This window comes from Salmo salar, unplaced genomic scaffold, assembly GCF_905237065.1.
Source record: "Salmo salar unplaced genomic scaffold, Ssal_v3.1, whole genome shotgun sequence".
Classification (NCBI taxonomy): domain Eukaryota; kingdom Metazoa; phylum Chordata; class Actinopteri; order Salmoniformes; family Salmonidae; genus Salmo; species Salmo salar.
This window is the reverse complement of record NW_025547989.1, coordinates 162,940-178,715: the sequence shown is the minus strand read 5'-3', so window position 1 is coordinate 178,715 and position 15,776 is coordinate 162,940. Positions and strand designations below refer to the sequence as shown.

Genomic DNA, 15,776 nt, shown 5'->3' with positions numbered 1-15,776 from the left:
AAAGGAGCCAGATAAATAAATAAATACAGATGGGGATGTGGTAGTTCGATGGGCTGTTTACAGATGGGCTATGTACAGGTGCAGTGATCTCTGAATGCTGGTGCTTATAGTTAGTGAGTGAGGTAAGAGTCTCCAGCTTCAGAGATCTTTGCAGTTCGTTCCAGTCATTGGCAGCAGAGAAATAGAAGGAAAGGCGGCCAAAGGAGGAATTGGCTTTTGGTGTGACCAGAGAGATAAACCTGCTGGAGCACGTGCTATGAGTGGGTGCTGCTATGGTGACCAGTGAGCTGAGATAAGGCGGTGCTTTACCTATCAGAGACTTGTAGATGACCTGGAGCCAGTGGGTTTGGCGACGAGTATGAAGCGAGGGCCAGCCAACAAGAGCGTACAGGTCGCAGTGGTGGGTAGTATATCGGGCTTTGGTGACAAAACGGATGGCACTGTGATAGACTGCATCCAATTTGTTGAGTAGGGTGTTGGAGGCTATTTTATAAATTACATCGCCAAAGTCGAGGATCGGTAGGATGGTCAGTTTTACGAGGGTATGTTTGGCAGCATGAGTGAAGGTTGCTTTGTTGCGAAATAGGAAGCTGATTCTAGATTTAATTTTGAATTGGAGATGCTTAATGTGAGTCTGGAAGTTTAGTCTAACCAGACACCTAGGTATTTGTAGTTGTCAACATATTCTAAGTCAGAACCGTCCAGAGTAGTGATGCTGGACGGGCGGGCAGGTGCGAGCAGTGGTCGGTTGAAGAGCATGCATTTAGTTTTACTTGCATTTAAGAGCAGTTGGAGGCCACGGAAGGAGAAATGTATGGCATCGAAGCTCATCTGGAGGTTAGTTAACAGTGTCCAAAGAAGGGCCAGAAGTATACAGAATGGTGTTGTCTGTGTAGAGGTGGATCAGAGGATCACCAGCAGCAAGAGCGACATCATTGATGTAAACACAGAAAAGAGTCGGCCCTAGAATTGAACCCTGTGGCACCCCCTTAGAGACTACCAGAGGTCCGGACAACAGGCCCTCCGATTTGACATACTGAACTCTATCAGAGAAGTAGTTGGTGAACCAGGCGAGGCAGTCATTTGAGAAACCAAGGCTGTTGAGTCTGCTGATAAGAATGTGGTGATTGACAGAGTCGAAAGCCTTGGCCAGGTCAATGAATACGGCTGCACATTAATGTCTCTTATCGATGGCGGTTATGATGTCGTGTAGGACCTTGAGCGTGGCTGAGGTGCACCCATGACCAGCTCTGAAACCAGATTGCATAGCAGAGAAGGTGCGGTGGGATTCTAATGACCGCGGCAGCTTTCCAATCTATGGGAATCTCAGACGATACGAAAGAGAGGTTGAACAGGCTAGTAATAGGGGTTGCAACAATTTCGGCAGATAATTTTAGAAAAGACGGGTCCAGATTGTCTAGATTGTCTGTGTTACGATCGTTGTTGGAAGGATGGTAGGACCAAGGAACACCGAAAAAAACTAAAACAAACGAAACGTAGCGTTTAGTAGGGCTAAACAGCACAGTACCAAAAAACAAGATCCCACAAACAGGTGGGAAAAGGCTGCCTAAATATGATCCCCAATCAGAGACAATGATAGACAGCTGCCTCTGATTGGGAACCATACCAGGCCAACATAGAAATACAAAAAACTAGAGTACCCACCCTAGTCACACCATGACCTAACCAAAATAGAGAATAAAAAGGCTCTAAGGTCAGGGCGTGTCATGTCGTTTGTCGGAATGAGACCAAAGCGTGTGTATCGTTCCACATTTTATTTTAACTGTGAAACTATACAAGAAATACAAATAAACGACTAAACAAAACAGCAAACCGTGATGAAGAGGTGCAACATACACTAACTCAAAATAATCTCCCACAAACCCAGGTGGGAAAAACAACTACTTAAATATGATCCCCAACATTAACCAGAACCACACAACATAGAAAATTTAAACTAGACAAAACCTCCTTATTGAAATTCTCAATTATAGTGGATTTATAGGTGGTAACAGTGTTTCCTAGCCTCAGTTCAGTGGGCAGCTGGGAGGAGATGCTCCTATTCTCCATGGACTTTACAGTCCCAGAACTTTTTGAGTTTGTGCTACAGGATGCAAATTTCTCATTGAAAAAGCTAGCCTTAGCTTTCCTAACTGCCTGTGTATATTGGCTCCTAACTTCCCTGAAAAGTTGCATATCGCGGGGGCTATTCGATGCTAATGCAGAACGCCACAGGATGTTTTTGTGCTGGTCAAGGGCAGACAGGTCTGGAGTGAACCAAGGGCTATATCTATTCCTGGTTCTACATTTTTTGAATGGGGCATGCTTATTTAAGATGGTGAGGAAGGCACTTTTAAAGAATAACCAGGCATCCTCTACTGTCAGGATGAGGTCAATATCATTCCAGGATACCCCGGCCAGGTCGATTAGAAAGGCCTGCTCGCAGAAGTGTTTTAGGGAGCGTTTGACAGTGATGAGGGGTGGTCGTTTGATCGCAGACCCATTACGGATGCAGGCAATGAGGCAGTGATCGCTGAGATCTTGATTGAAAACAGCAGAGGTGTATTTGGAGGGCGAGTTAGTTAAGATGATTTCTATGAAATCATCAACATCTTGATCACATCTTTACTAATGCTGCAGAAATTAGCTTTAAAACAGTTTCCAGATCACAGGATGTAGTGATCACAACATAGTAGCCATATATAGGAAAACCAAAGTTCCAAAGGCTGGGCATAATATAGTGTATAAGAGGTCATACAATAAGTATTAGTAGTGATTCATATGTTGACAATGTAAATAATATTTGCTGGACTGTGGTGTGTAATGAGGAGCAACCAGACGCTGCACTTGACATATTTATGAAATTACTTACTCCAGTTACTAATAAGCATGCACCCATTAACCTGTTATGGCTAGGGGGCAGTATTTTCACGGCTGGATAAAAACGTACCCGATTTAATCTGGTTACTACTCCTGCCCAGTAACTAGAATATGCATATAATTATTGACTTTGGATAGAAAACACTCCAAAGTTTCTAAAACTGTTTGAATGGTGTCTGTGAGTATAACAGAACTCAAATGGCAGGTCAAAACCTGAGAGATTCCTTTACAGGAAGTGGCCTGTCTGACCATTTCTTGAACTTCTTTGCCATCTCTATCTTTTACAAAGGATCTCTGCTCTAACGTGACACTTCCTACGTCTTCCATGGGCGCTCAGAGCCCGGGAAAAACCTGAATGTCGTCATCCCAGCCCCAGGCTGAAACACATTATCGCCTTTCTCAAGTGGCCGATCAAGGGACTGTGGGCTTAGGCGCATGCCCGCCCCCGTCTTTGTGATTTTTCCTCTGTTTGCCGAAAAGGAGATTTCCGGTCGGAATATTATCGCTTTTTTACAAGATAAATTGCATAAAAATGGATTTTAAACAGCGGTTGACATGCTTCAAGTACGGTAATGGAATATTTAGATTTTTTTTGTCACGAATTGCGCCATGCGCATGACCCTGATTTACCATTTAGGATAGTGTCTGGGACGCACGAACAAAACGCCGCTATTCGGATATAACGATGGATTATTTTGGACCAAACCAACATTTGTTATTGAAGTAGCAGTCCTGGGAGTGCATTCTGATGAAGACAACAAAAGGTAATCAAACTTTTATAATAGTAAATCTGATTTTGGTGAGTGCTAAACTTGCCGGGTGTCTAAATAGCTAGCCTGTGATGGCTGGGCTATGTACTTAGAATATTGCAAAATGTGCTTTCACCAAAAGCTATTTTAAAATCGGACATATCGAGTGCATAGAGGAGTTCTGTATCTATAATTCTTAAAATAATTGTTATGCTTTTTGTGAACGTTTATCGTGAGTAATTTAGTAAATTGTTAGCAAATTCCCCGGAAGTATGCTAGTTCTGAACGTCACATGCTAATGTAAAAGCTGTTTTTTGATATAAATATGAACTTGATTGAACAAAACATGCATGTATTGTATAACATAATGTCCTAGGTGTGTCATCTGATGAAGATCATCAAAGGTTAGTGCTGCATTTAGCTGTCTTCTGGGTTTTTGTGACATTATATGCTAGCTTGAAAAATGGGTGTCTGATTATTTCTGGCTTGGTACTCTGCTGACATAATCTAGTGTTTTGCTTTCGCTGTAAAGCCTTTTTGAAATCGGACAGTGTGGTTAGATAAAGGAGAGTCTTGTCTTTAAAATGCTGTGAAATAGTCATATGTTTGAAAAATTGAAGTTTTTGTATTTTTGAGGAATTTGTAATTCGCGCCACGCCTATCATTGGATATTGGAGCAGGTGTTCCGCTAGCGGATCGTCTAGATGTAAGAGGTTAAACTAACTGCACTGTCCAATTTAAAGTAGCTATTACAGCGACAGCATGCCATGTGATTGTTTGAGGACGGCGCCACACATCAAAATATTTTTCCACCGGCACAGGTTTCATAAATTCACAAATAGCGATTAAATATTCATTTACTTTTGAAATTCTTCCTCTGGTTTGTCATCCAAAGGGTCCCAGCTATAACATGTAGTGTCATTATGTTAGATAAAATCCTTCTTTATATCCCAAAAAGTCTGTTTAGTTGGCGCCATCAATTTGAGTAATCCACTTGCTCAACAGGCAGAGAAAGGAATCCAAAAATCTACCCCTAAACTTTGTTTCAACAAGTCAAAATACATTTCTATTTACTCCTCAGATACCCTAAAATGTAATCAAACTATAATATTTGTTACGGAAAGAAGTATGTTCAATAGGAAACTTTAGCAGGTGCGTTCTGTCTTCATGGCGCGCGACACCAGAATTTCCAAGACTGTGTCCCTGTACTAAAACTGATATTTCTTCTTCGTTTCTGAAGTTACAAGCCTGAAACCTGGAACATAGACTGCTGACACCCTTTGGAAGCCACAGGAATTGCATCCAGGGGAGCTAATTTTCAGAATGACCTCATACTTGCCAATCTAAGCGGATGGTCTCTCAAAATGAAACAATTTCGGTTGGTTTTTCATTGTATTTTCTCCTACCATATCTATTGTGTTATATTCTCCTACATTATTTTAACATTTCTACAAACTTCAAAGTGTTTTCAATGGTACCAATTATATTCATATCCTGGCTTCAGGGCCTCAGCAACAGACAGTTTACTTTGGGCACGTCATTCAGGCAGAAATTGAGAAAAAGGGTCCCAGCCCTAAGAAATTCATTGGCAAGATAAGCAAACTTAGTTATGACATGCCAGCAACAAATGCTGACACTACACATGCAATTATCTGACCAAATTATGAAAGAACAAGAATTGTACTTTTGAATTCTGTAAAGTCAGTGTGAAATGATTGTTGTCTATCAACAATGACAAGCCACCGGGGTCTGGATGGAAAATTACTGCGGATAATAGTGGACGATATTGCCAATCCTATTTGCCATGTCTTCAATTTAAGCCTACTAGAAAGTGTGCGCCCTCAGGCCTGGCGGTAAGCTAAAGTCATTCCGCTACCCAAGAATGGTAAAGCCCCCTTTACTGGCTCAAATAGCTGACCAATAAGCCTGATACCAACCCTTAGTAAACTTCTGGAAAAAATGGTGATTGACCAAATACAATGCTATTTCACAGTAAACAAATTGACAGCAGACTATCAGCACGCTAATAAGGAAGGAATCACTCAACAAGTACAGCGCTTACAAAAAAGACTGATGAGGGAAATGACTGATGATTGGCTGAGAGAGCGAAATAAAGAGAAATGTTACTATTATAGAACAGGTGATGAATATAGAGAAATGATACTATTATAGAACAGGTGATGAGTATAGATAAATGTTACTATTATAAAACAGGTGATGAATATAGAGAAATGTTACTATTATAGAACAGGTGATGAATATAGAGAAAAGTTACTATTATAGAACAGGTGATGAATATAGATAAATGTACTCACCTCCACTTTGTCCGAGGCTACAGTATACCAGTGTACTCAACAGCACTGAAACACACAGAGAGAACTATCACTATGGTACATGATGTAAACACTGAAACACACAGAGAGAACTATCACTATGGTACATGATGTAAACACTGAAACACACAGAGAGAACTATCACTATGGTACATGATGTAAACACTGAGCTGAATCACAGATATTAATTTGTATATTTATGCATTTCTGTGCCAATATAATTAAGATAATGCAAACATCCCCATCAAAGTCCTTCAGTTGAAGAGAGATCTGTTTTTAATTGGGCTGCGTCTCAATACACCACATCTCCTATGTCGGACTTCCTCATCTACGAGTCTCAAGGGATTCATCTGAAGTCAGTACCGCAACTTCTATCTGTACCGACTGAACCGTTTGGGCTACAAACTAATATGACCCCACTATGGAAAGAGGAGACTCTCAGATACAAACTAATATGACCCCACTATGGAAAGGGGAGACTCTCAGCTACAAACTAATATGACCCCACTATGGAAAGGGGAGACTCTCAGCTATAAACTAATATGACCCCACTATGGAAAGAGGAGACTCAGCTACAAACTAATATGACCCCACTATGGAAAGGGGAGACTCTCAGATACAAACTAATATGACCCCACTATGGAAAGAGGAGACTCTCAGATACAAACTAATATGACCCCACTATGGAAAGGGGAGACTCTCAGATACAAACTAATATGACCCCACTATGGAAAGGGGAGACTCTCAGCTACAAACTAATATGACCCCACTATGGAAAGAGGAGACTCTACGACCCACAAGTCTCATGGGACTCGTCTGAGGGTAACCCATGGTAACCCATATAAATAAAGTGAAAATACAAATATATTTCCTTATCTTTCTTATATCTCGTAGATATAGGACAGACTCTCCAAAACCTTATTCCTTATGAAAACATTTTTGACTGTATTTTTTTGCCATTTCTGAATGTGTTATTCAATGCACAGGTGTAGTAGTAGTAGTACAGGCCAAATTAAATATTTTATCAAATCATATTTAATTAAAAAATATATACAGACAGGGGTCCTGAAATTCAAAATGATCCATGCTAGACCATCTAAAACAATTCTACATGTTAGCTTACTAGAACCACACTTTTTACAGGATATATTAAACCATACAGATATTAAACTATATAGATACTAAACGATATAGATATTTAACCATATAGATATTAAACTGTATATTAAACTATACAGATATTAAACTATATAGATATTAAACTATGTAGATTTTAACCTATGTAGATTTTAAACTATATAGATATTAACATATATCTAGACATTAAACCATTTAGATAATATTCAACTCACAGAGTAGAGGACAGGTGCGTTCCATCTCAACATGTCGATCACTAACTGTATCTAAACTCTAGTGACTTGTAGCCTGTCCATCCCCCCACCCACCTCTCCTCTCTACCCATCTATACTTCCTCTTGAGAAGGACTGAGAGGTGTGAAAGATGTGTGTGTGTGAGAGAGAGAGAGAGAGAGAGACAGAACAGAGACAGAGAGAGAGAGAGAGAGAGAGAAACGTAATGTCTTTATTATTTTGGAACTTCTGTGAGTGTAATGTTTACTGTTCATTTTTATTGTTTATTTCACTTTTGTATATTATCTACCTCACTTGCTTTGGCAATGTTAACATATGTTTCCCATGCCAATAAAGCCCATTGAATTGATAGATAGATACAGAGAGACAGGGGAGAGAGAGGAAAGAGAGAGTGAGGGAGGTAGATACATACAGAAGGAGAGAGAGAGATATAGAGGGAGATACATACAGAGAGAGAGACAGAGACAAAGAGCGCGACAGAGAGAGAGAGAGAGAGAGAGAGAGAGATGGAGACAGAGAGACACAGCTGCATGTGAGCTCACACATTTTTCAGCATGTTTTTACAAAAAGATAGATTTAGAGTTAGATAAACCTGGATTTTTCCACAAGGACATAAACAGGATACTACCCTCCACAACATAACATTCACTCCAAATCAAAACTCCAAACCTACAACCTGATTTTGGACAAAACTACCTGGAAGGATTCAAAGATTCTTATTTCCAAGATTTACAGCAAATGGTCTGGCAAACAAACAACAGAAACCTGAAGCACCATCCAACCTGGAACTGAATGAGTCATGTTTAATCTGAAGTCCAACCTGGAACTGAGTGAGTCATGTTTAGTCTGTAGTCCAACCTGGAACTGAGTGAGTCATGTTCAGTCTGTAGTCCAACCTGGAACTGAGTGAGTCATGTTCAGTCTGTAGTCCAACCTGGAACTGAGTGAGTCATGTTTAGTCTGTAGTCCAACCTGGAACTGAGTGAGTCATGTTCAGTCTGTAGTCCAACCTGGAACTGAGTGAGTCATGTTCAGTCTGTAGTCCAACCTGGAACTGAGTGAGTCATGTTCAGTCTGTAGTCCAACCTGGAACTGAGTGAGTCATGTTCAGTCTGTAGTCCAACCTGGAACTGAGTGAGTCATGTTTAGTCTGTAGTCCAACCTGGAACTGAGTGAGTCATGTTTAGTCTGTAGTCCAACCTGAAACTGAGTGAGTCATGATTAGTCTGAAGTCCAACCTGGAACTGAGTGAGTCATGTTTAGTCTGAAGTCCAACCTGGAACTGAATGAGTCATGTTCAGTCTGTAGTCCAACCTGGAACTGAGTGAGTCATGTTCAGTCTGTAGTCCAACCTGGAACTGAGTGAGTCATGTTCAGTCTGTAGTCCAACCTGGAACTGAATGAGTCATGTTCAGTCTGAAGTCCAACCTGGAACTGAATGAGTCATGTTCAGTCTGTAGTCCAACCTGGAACTGAGTGAGTCATGTTCAGTCTGTAGTCCAACCTGGAACTGAATGAGTCATGTTCAGTCTGAAGTCCAACCTGGAACTGAGTGAGTCATGTTCAGTCTGTAGTCCAACCTGGAACTGAGTGAGTCATGTTCAGTCTGTAGTCCAACCTGGAACTGAGTGAGTCATGTTCAGTCTGTAGTCCATCCTGGAACTGAGGATGTGGCCCGTTGTCCAGCCCTTTGTCCACTGATCTCCAATCTCCTTAAGAGGAGATTGGCCGATAACTTCTAAGAGCTGAAGAATCTAGATTACCTTTCTTCAGAAGGGGAACCACCATAGCAGTTTTTAGTGCAGTGGGGAAAGTTCCCGTGAACAGGGAGTGATTAACAATAGCTTGCACTTCTTCAGATATGCATTTAAAAACTGTTTTGAAGAAGGTGGTGGGGATAGGATGGAGAAGGCAGGTGGAAGGTCAAGTTGTGATATTAATTTCTTGAGTCTGTGTCAACCAGGGAAAATAAATCCAGAGTGTCTTTGTGTGGTAGGCTAGTACACATATCATCAAACTTCTCATCAGGTCTTGACTGATACCCAGTCTAATGTTGAATCTTATCTCTGAAATATGCTGTAAACTCATCACATTTAGATGAAGGAAAGTCCACATAGGATTTATCAGGCCATCAATGGTGGAGAAGAGCACTCCCTAATTATTCTGATTAATAGTGATCAAGTTGGTAAAATGAGCCCATCTGGCATTTCTAATGGCCTTGTTATATATGATGCTCTCTCAGAATATCATAATGGACCTGCAACTTTGACTTCATTCAATTCCACTCCGTCTTTCTGCAGTTTCTCTTTAATTTATTCGTTTCCTCAGTCATCCAAGGGGCTCACCGTTTGGATGTGTCCTTTTTCAACTTTACTGGACCTATGGCATCAATGGTTGCCCTTCATTTACTATTAAAGTTATCAACTAAATCACCACAAGAGGAAGGCAGAATAGGTGGTGGAGTATTGTTCATTAACTCAATAAAATCTGTAGCAACTTCAGAGGTAAGATATCATTTCTTAAAAATGCGTTCAGTATTACCCTGTGCTATGGACCAGAAGGTAGTAAAACATCCCCAGTGGTGATCAGATAAAGCAACATCAACAATAGAGTATATGTCAAGAGAAAGCCCCTTGGTAATAACCAGGTCCAGAGTATGGCTGTGGTTATGGGTGGGCCCAGTAGAAAGCCCCTTGGTAATAACCTGGTCCAGAGTATGGCTGTGGTTATGGGTGGGCCAGTAGAAAGCCCCTTGGTAATAACCAGGTCCAGAGTATGGCTGTGGTTATGAGTGGGCCCAGTAGAAAGCCCCTTGGTAATAACCAGGTCCAGAGTATGGCTGTGGTTATGGGTGGGCCCAGTAGAAAGCCCCTTGGTAATAACCAGGTCCAGAGTATGGCTGTGGTTATGGGTGGGCCCAGTAGAAAGCCCCTTGGTAATAACCAGGACCAGAGTATGGCTGTGGTTATGGGTGGGCCCAGTAGAAAACCCCTTGGTAATAACCAGGTCCAGAGTATGGCTGTGGTTATGGGTGGGCCCAGTAGAAAGCCCCTTGGTAATAACCAGGTCCAGAGCATGGCTGTGGTTATGGGTGGGCCCAGTAGAAAACCCCTTGGTAATAACCAGGTCCAGAGTATGGCTGTGGTTATGGGTGGGCCCAGTAGAAAGCCCCTTGGTAATAACCAGGTCCAGAGTATGGCTGTGGTTATGGGTGGGCCCAGTAGAAAGCCCCTTGGTAATAACCAGGTCCAGAGTATGGCTGTGGTTCTGGTTGGGCCCAGCAACATGTTGGAAAATGTCCATAAATCTAAAATGATTCAGAATTTCAATGGCCTTGGAGTCATTCTCAGTCTCTTTGTCAACATGAATAGCTGACATTTAAACAGTATAACATGATGCTCTGGTCTGGTGGCTGACATTTAAACAGTATAACATGATGCTCAAAATACCCAAAGTCACCAAGCCAAATGTCCTTACAACTGAAAGCATTAGTAAAAATAGAGGCTGTCTCCACCCCGCACATACACACACACACACACACACACACACACACACACACACACACACACACACACACACACACACACACACACACACACACACACACACACACGAACTAAACAGACCCAGACATGCAGACATGTAGACAACAACACAGACGAACAAAAGATCCTCTCTTCAGCAGCGGTGATGTCAGTCCATCTCTTTACTTCTCCTTTCTCTTCTCTTCTCTCTCCATCCTTCCCTTTTCGTGACCAACACACTTATCTTTAGACTCTGTAGCCTTGACCTCCATCAACAGTATCAGCAACAAAGAGGTGTGAAGTTTCCACAACAGAGTTAGAGTCAGTTTATCATGTACTTCTCTTTAGATGCTGCAGCCTTGACCTCCATCAACAGAGTTAGAGTCATTTCATCATGAGAACATACAGACACCACTGACTGGAACTATCAACAACAAGAGTTAGTTTATCATGAGAACATACAGACACCACTGACTGGAACCAGCTGACAGTATCAGTTGTAAAGGTTTCATTACTACTTCCCTGTAGCTCAGTTGGTAGAGCATGGTGTTTGCAACACCAGGGTTGTGGGTTCGATTCCCACGGGGGGCCAGCACAGGAAAAAAAAAAAATAATGTATGAAATGTATGCATTCACCACTGTAAGTCGCTCTGGATAAGAGCGTCTGCTAAATGACTAAAAATGTAAAATGTAAGGAAAGTTGTAGTGTTATGTCCATGATGAATGATGTAAAGGCTTCATTACTACTAACAGAAGGAAAGTTGTACTGTTATGTCCATGATGAATGATGTAAAGGCTTCATTACTACTAACAGAAGGAAAGTTGTAGTGTCCATGATGAATGATGTAAAGGCTTCATTACTACTAACAGAAGGAAAGTTGTAGTGTCCATGATGAATGATGTAAAGGCTTCATTACTACTAACAGAAGGAAAGTTGTAGTGTCCATGATGAATGATGTAAAGGCTTCATTACTACTAACAGAAGGAAAGTTGTAGTGTTATGTCCATGATGAATGATGTAAAGGCTTCATTACTACTAACAGAAGGAAAGTTGTAGTGTCCATGAATGTTCCTGAGTGGCCTAGTTACAGTTTTGACTGAAATCGGCTTGAAAATCTATGACAAAACTTGACAATGGCTGACTAGCAATGATCAACAACCAACTTGACAGACATTGAAGATTTTTTTAAAGACCAATATATAAATATTGTACCATCCAGGTTTGCAAAGCTCTTAGAGACTTATCCAGAAATACTTACAGCTCTTAGAGACAGAAATACTCACAGCTCTTAGAGACTTACCCAGAAATACTTACAGCTCTTAGAGACTTACCCAGAAATACTTACAGCTCTCAGAGACTTACCCAGAAATACTCACAGCTCTTAGAGACTTAACCAGAAATACTCACAGCTCTTAGAGACAGAAATTCTTACAGCTCTTAGAGACTTACCCAGAAATACTTACAGCTCTCAGAGACTTACCCAGAAATACTCACAGCTCTTAGAGACAGAAATTCTTACAGCTCTTAGAGACTTACCCAGAAATACTTACAGCTCTTAGAGACAGAAATACTTACAGCTCTTAGAGACAGAAATACTTACAGCTCTTAGAGACAGAAATACTTACAGCTCTTAGAGACAGAAATACTTACAGCTCTTAGAGACAGAAATACTTACAGCTCTTAGAGACAGAAATACTTACAGCTCTTAGAGCCTTACCCAGAAATACTTACAGCTCTTAGAGACAGAAATTCTTACAGCTCTTAGAGACTTACCCAGAAATACTTACAGCTCTTAGAGACAGAAATACTTACAGCTCTTAGAGACAGAAATACTCACAGCTCTTAGAGCCTTACCCAGAAATACTTACAGCTCTTAGAGACAGAAATACTTACAGCTCTTAGAGACAGAAATACTTACAGCTCTTAGAGCCAGAAATACTTACAGCTCTTAGAGCCAGAAATACTTACAGCTGTAATCACTATTCGCTGCCAAATGTGATTCTAACATCAAATTTTATTTGTCACATGCGCCGAATTCAACAGGTGGAGACCTTACCATGAAATGCTTACTTACAAGCCCTTAACCAACAATGCAGTTTAAAAAAGACGAATAAGAATAAGAAATAAAAATAACATTAAAGAGCAGCAGTAAAATAACAATAGCGAGACTATATACAGGGGTACAGAGTTAATGTACTGAATCAGGGGTGTGAATTCAATATTTATGTATTTCATTTTCAAGAAATTTACATTTCTAAAAACATGTTTTCACTATGTCATTGTGGGGTATTGTGATGTCATTATGGGTTATTGTGATGTCATTGTGAGGTATTGTGATGTCATTGAGGGGTATTGTGATGTCATTCTGGGGTATTGTGATGTCATTGTGGGGTATTGTGTGTAGGTGGGTGAGAAATAACATCTACTTAATGCATTCTGAATTCAGGCTGGAACACAACAAAATGTGGAATAAGTCAAGGGGTAAAAACGTTCTGAAAGGCACTGTATTTAATTACAAATAAAAATGTATGTTTTAAGTGAGAAGTAGGCATTGGTCTTTAGCCAAAAAAGAAAGAAAATTCACATGAGCATCACAATGCCTTCTACACCCATGCTCTACCAAGGTTTTCCAGGACACAGCTTTGACCTACTACGGTAGCTATGTTGCTCTATTGTACTTCAAACATTGTGTTGGCAGGTTGCTTAGGATTCAAACCTTCTTTGTTGGTACTATTACCCACCAGACATTTCTAAACCCAGAGGCACAATATCGCCAGACTTCGGGGAATGCTTATGAAACAGACCAATGAGACCAGGCCGGGGTTTGGGGTTAGAGAAGTCAAAAAGAGAAGTGAAACATTCTTCCTTAGTTGTTCATTTTATAGAAATGTAACCTCTCTAGGGTATGTGGGACGAAATTGTCCCACCTACTCAACAGCCAGTGGAATCCCGTGGCGCGATTTTCAAATACCTTAGAAATGCTATTACTTCAATTTATCAAACATATGACTATTTTACACCATTTTAAAGACAAGACTCTCGTTAATCTAACCACACTGTCCGATTTCAAAAAGGCTTTACAACGAAAGCAAAACATTAGATTATGTCAGCAGAGTACCCAGCCAGAAATAATCAGACACCCATTTTTCAAGCTAGCATATAACGTCACAAAAAACCAGAAGACAGCTAAATGCAGCACTAACCTTTGATGATCTTCATCAGATGACACACCTAGGACATTATGTTATACAATACATGCATGTTTTGTTCAATCAAGTTCATATTTATATCAAAAACCAGCTTTTTACATTAGCATGTGACGTTCAGAACTAGCATACCCCCCGCAAACTTCCGGGGAATTTACTAACAATTTACTAAATTACTCACGATAAACGTTCACAAAAAGCATAACAATTATTTTAAGAATTATAGATACAGAACTCCTCTATGCACTCGATATGTCCGATTTTAAAATAGCTTTTTGGTGAAAGCACATTTTGCAATATTCTAAGTACATAGCCCAGCCATCACGGGCTAGCTATTTAGACACCCAGCAAGTTTAGCCTTCACCAAAATCAGATTTACTGTAACAAAAATGTTATTACCTTTGGTGTTCTTCGTCAGAATGCACTCCCAGGACTGCTACTTCAATAACAAATGTTGGTTTGGTCCAAAATAATCCATTGTTATATCCAAATAGCGGCGTTTTGTTCGTGCGTTCCAGACACTATCCGAAATGGTAAATCATGTTTACGAGCATGGCGCAATTCGTGACAAAAAATTCTAAATATTCCATTACCGTACTTCCGAAGCATGTCAACCGCTGTTTAAAATCCATTTTTATGCCATTTTTCTCGTAAAAAAGCGATAATATTCCGACCGGGAATCTGCGTTTCGGTAAATAGAGGAAAAAAAAGAACGCGCCTAAGCCCACTGTCCCCTGATCGGCCACTTGAAAAAGGCGATAATGTGTTTCAGCCTGGGGCTGGAATGACAACATTCAGCTTTTTCCCGGGCTCTGAGAGCCTATGGGAGCCGTGGGAAGTGTCACGTTACCGCAGAGATCCTTTGTTTTGGAAAGAGATGTCAAAGAAAGCCAATAAATGGTCAGACAGGCCACTTCCTGTAAAGGAATCTCTCAGGTTTTTGCCTGCCATATGAGTTCTGTTATACTCACAGACACCATTCAAACAGTTTTAGAAACTTTAGGGTGTTTTCTATCCATATATAATAAGTATATGCATATTCTAGTTACTGGGTAGGAGTAGTAACCAGATTAAATTGGGTACGTTTTTATCCGGCGGTGTAAATACTGCCCCTAGTCCTAAGAGGTTAAACTACTCAGTCTGCACCCCAGAATGTATAAGATTCTGGTTAAATGACACAGACGGAGGCCCAGCCTACAATAGTCAACCAAGTTTATTCACGAGAGCTCTGAATATCATACAATGTACACAGCCTTTTATACCTAACATTTGGTCATGCCATATGTCATACCCCTTACAAATGCCCCCTCCTCTTCTTTAATTTCTTACATCTAGACGTTCCGCTAGCAGAACACTGCTCCAATATCCAATGATAGGGCATGGCGCGAAATACAAACTCCTCGAAAATCTGAAAACTTCAATTTTTCAAACATATGACTATTTTACACCATTTTACTTCTATAGGGTGTACCAAGCGTCCCACCCCTGGTACACCCTATCAACAGCAGGTGAAATATCAAGAGCGCCAAATTTGAAAACAATTAAATGTCATAATTCAAATTTCTCAAACATACAACTATCTTACACCCTCTGAAAGATAAACATCTCCTTAATCTAACCACGTTGTCCGATTTCAAAAAGGCTTTACGGCGAAAGCATAAAGTTAGATTATGTTAGGACAGTACATTGAAAATAGCTGTGTGTAATGTTTTG

The 15,776-nt window shown here is 40.6% G+C and overlaps 2 protein-coding genes across 8 annotated transcripts in view; one reads left to right on the top strand and one right to left on the bottom strand.

The window, feature by feature from the left end:
- Window positions 1-7,479, bottom strand: part of LOC106583397 (butyrophilin-like protein 2) — a 99,488-nt gene extending 92,009 nt beyond the window's left edge. The window contains exons 1-2 of one of the 2 annotated variants that reach the window (XM_045711790.1): window positions 7,315-7,479; window positions 5,945-5,989 (exon numbers count right to left, since the gene is read on the bottom strand). In XM_045711790.1, the coding sequence (XP_045567746.1) occupies window positions 5,945-5,989; window positions 7,315-7,339 (70 nt within the window). In that variant the 5' untranslated portion in view covers window positions 7,340-7,479. The remainder of the gene's footprint in view (window positions 1-5,944; window positions 5,990-7,314) is intronic. The other variant, XM_045711789.1, reaches the window with a different exon arrangement.
- The window catches only part of LOC106597706 (uncharacterized), a 159,546-nt gene that overhangs the window by 135,866 nt on the left and 7,904 nt on the right, over window positions 1-15,776 (top strand). The window lies entirely within an intron of this gene.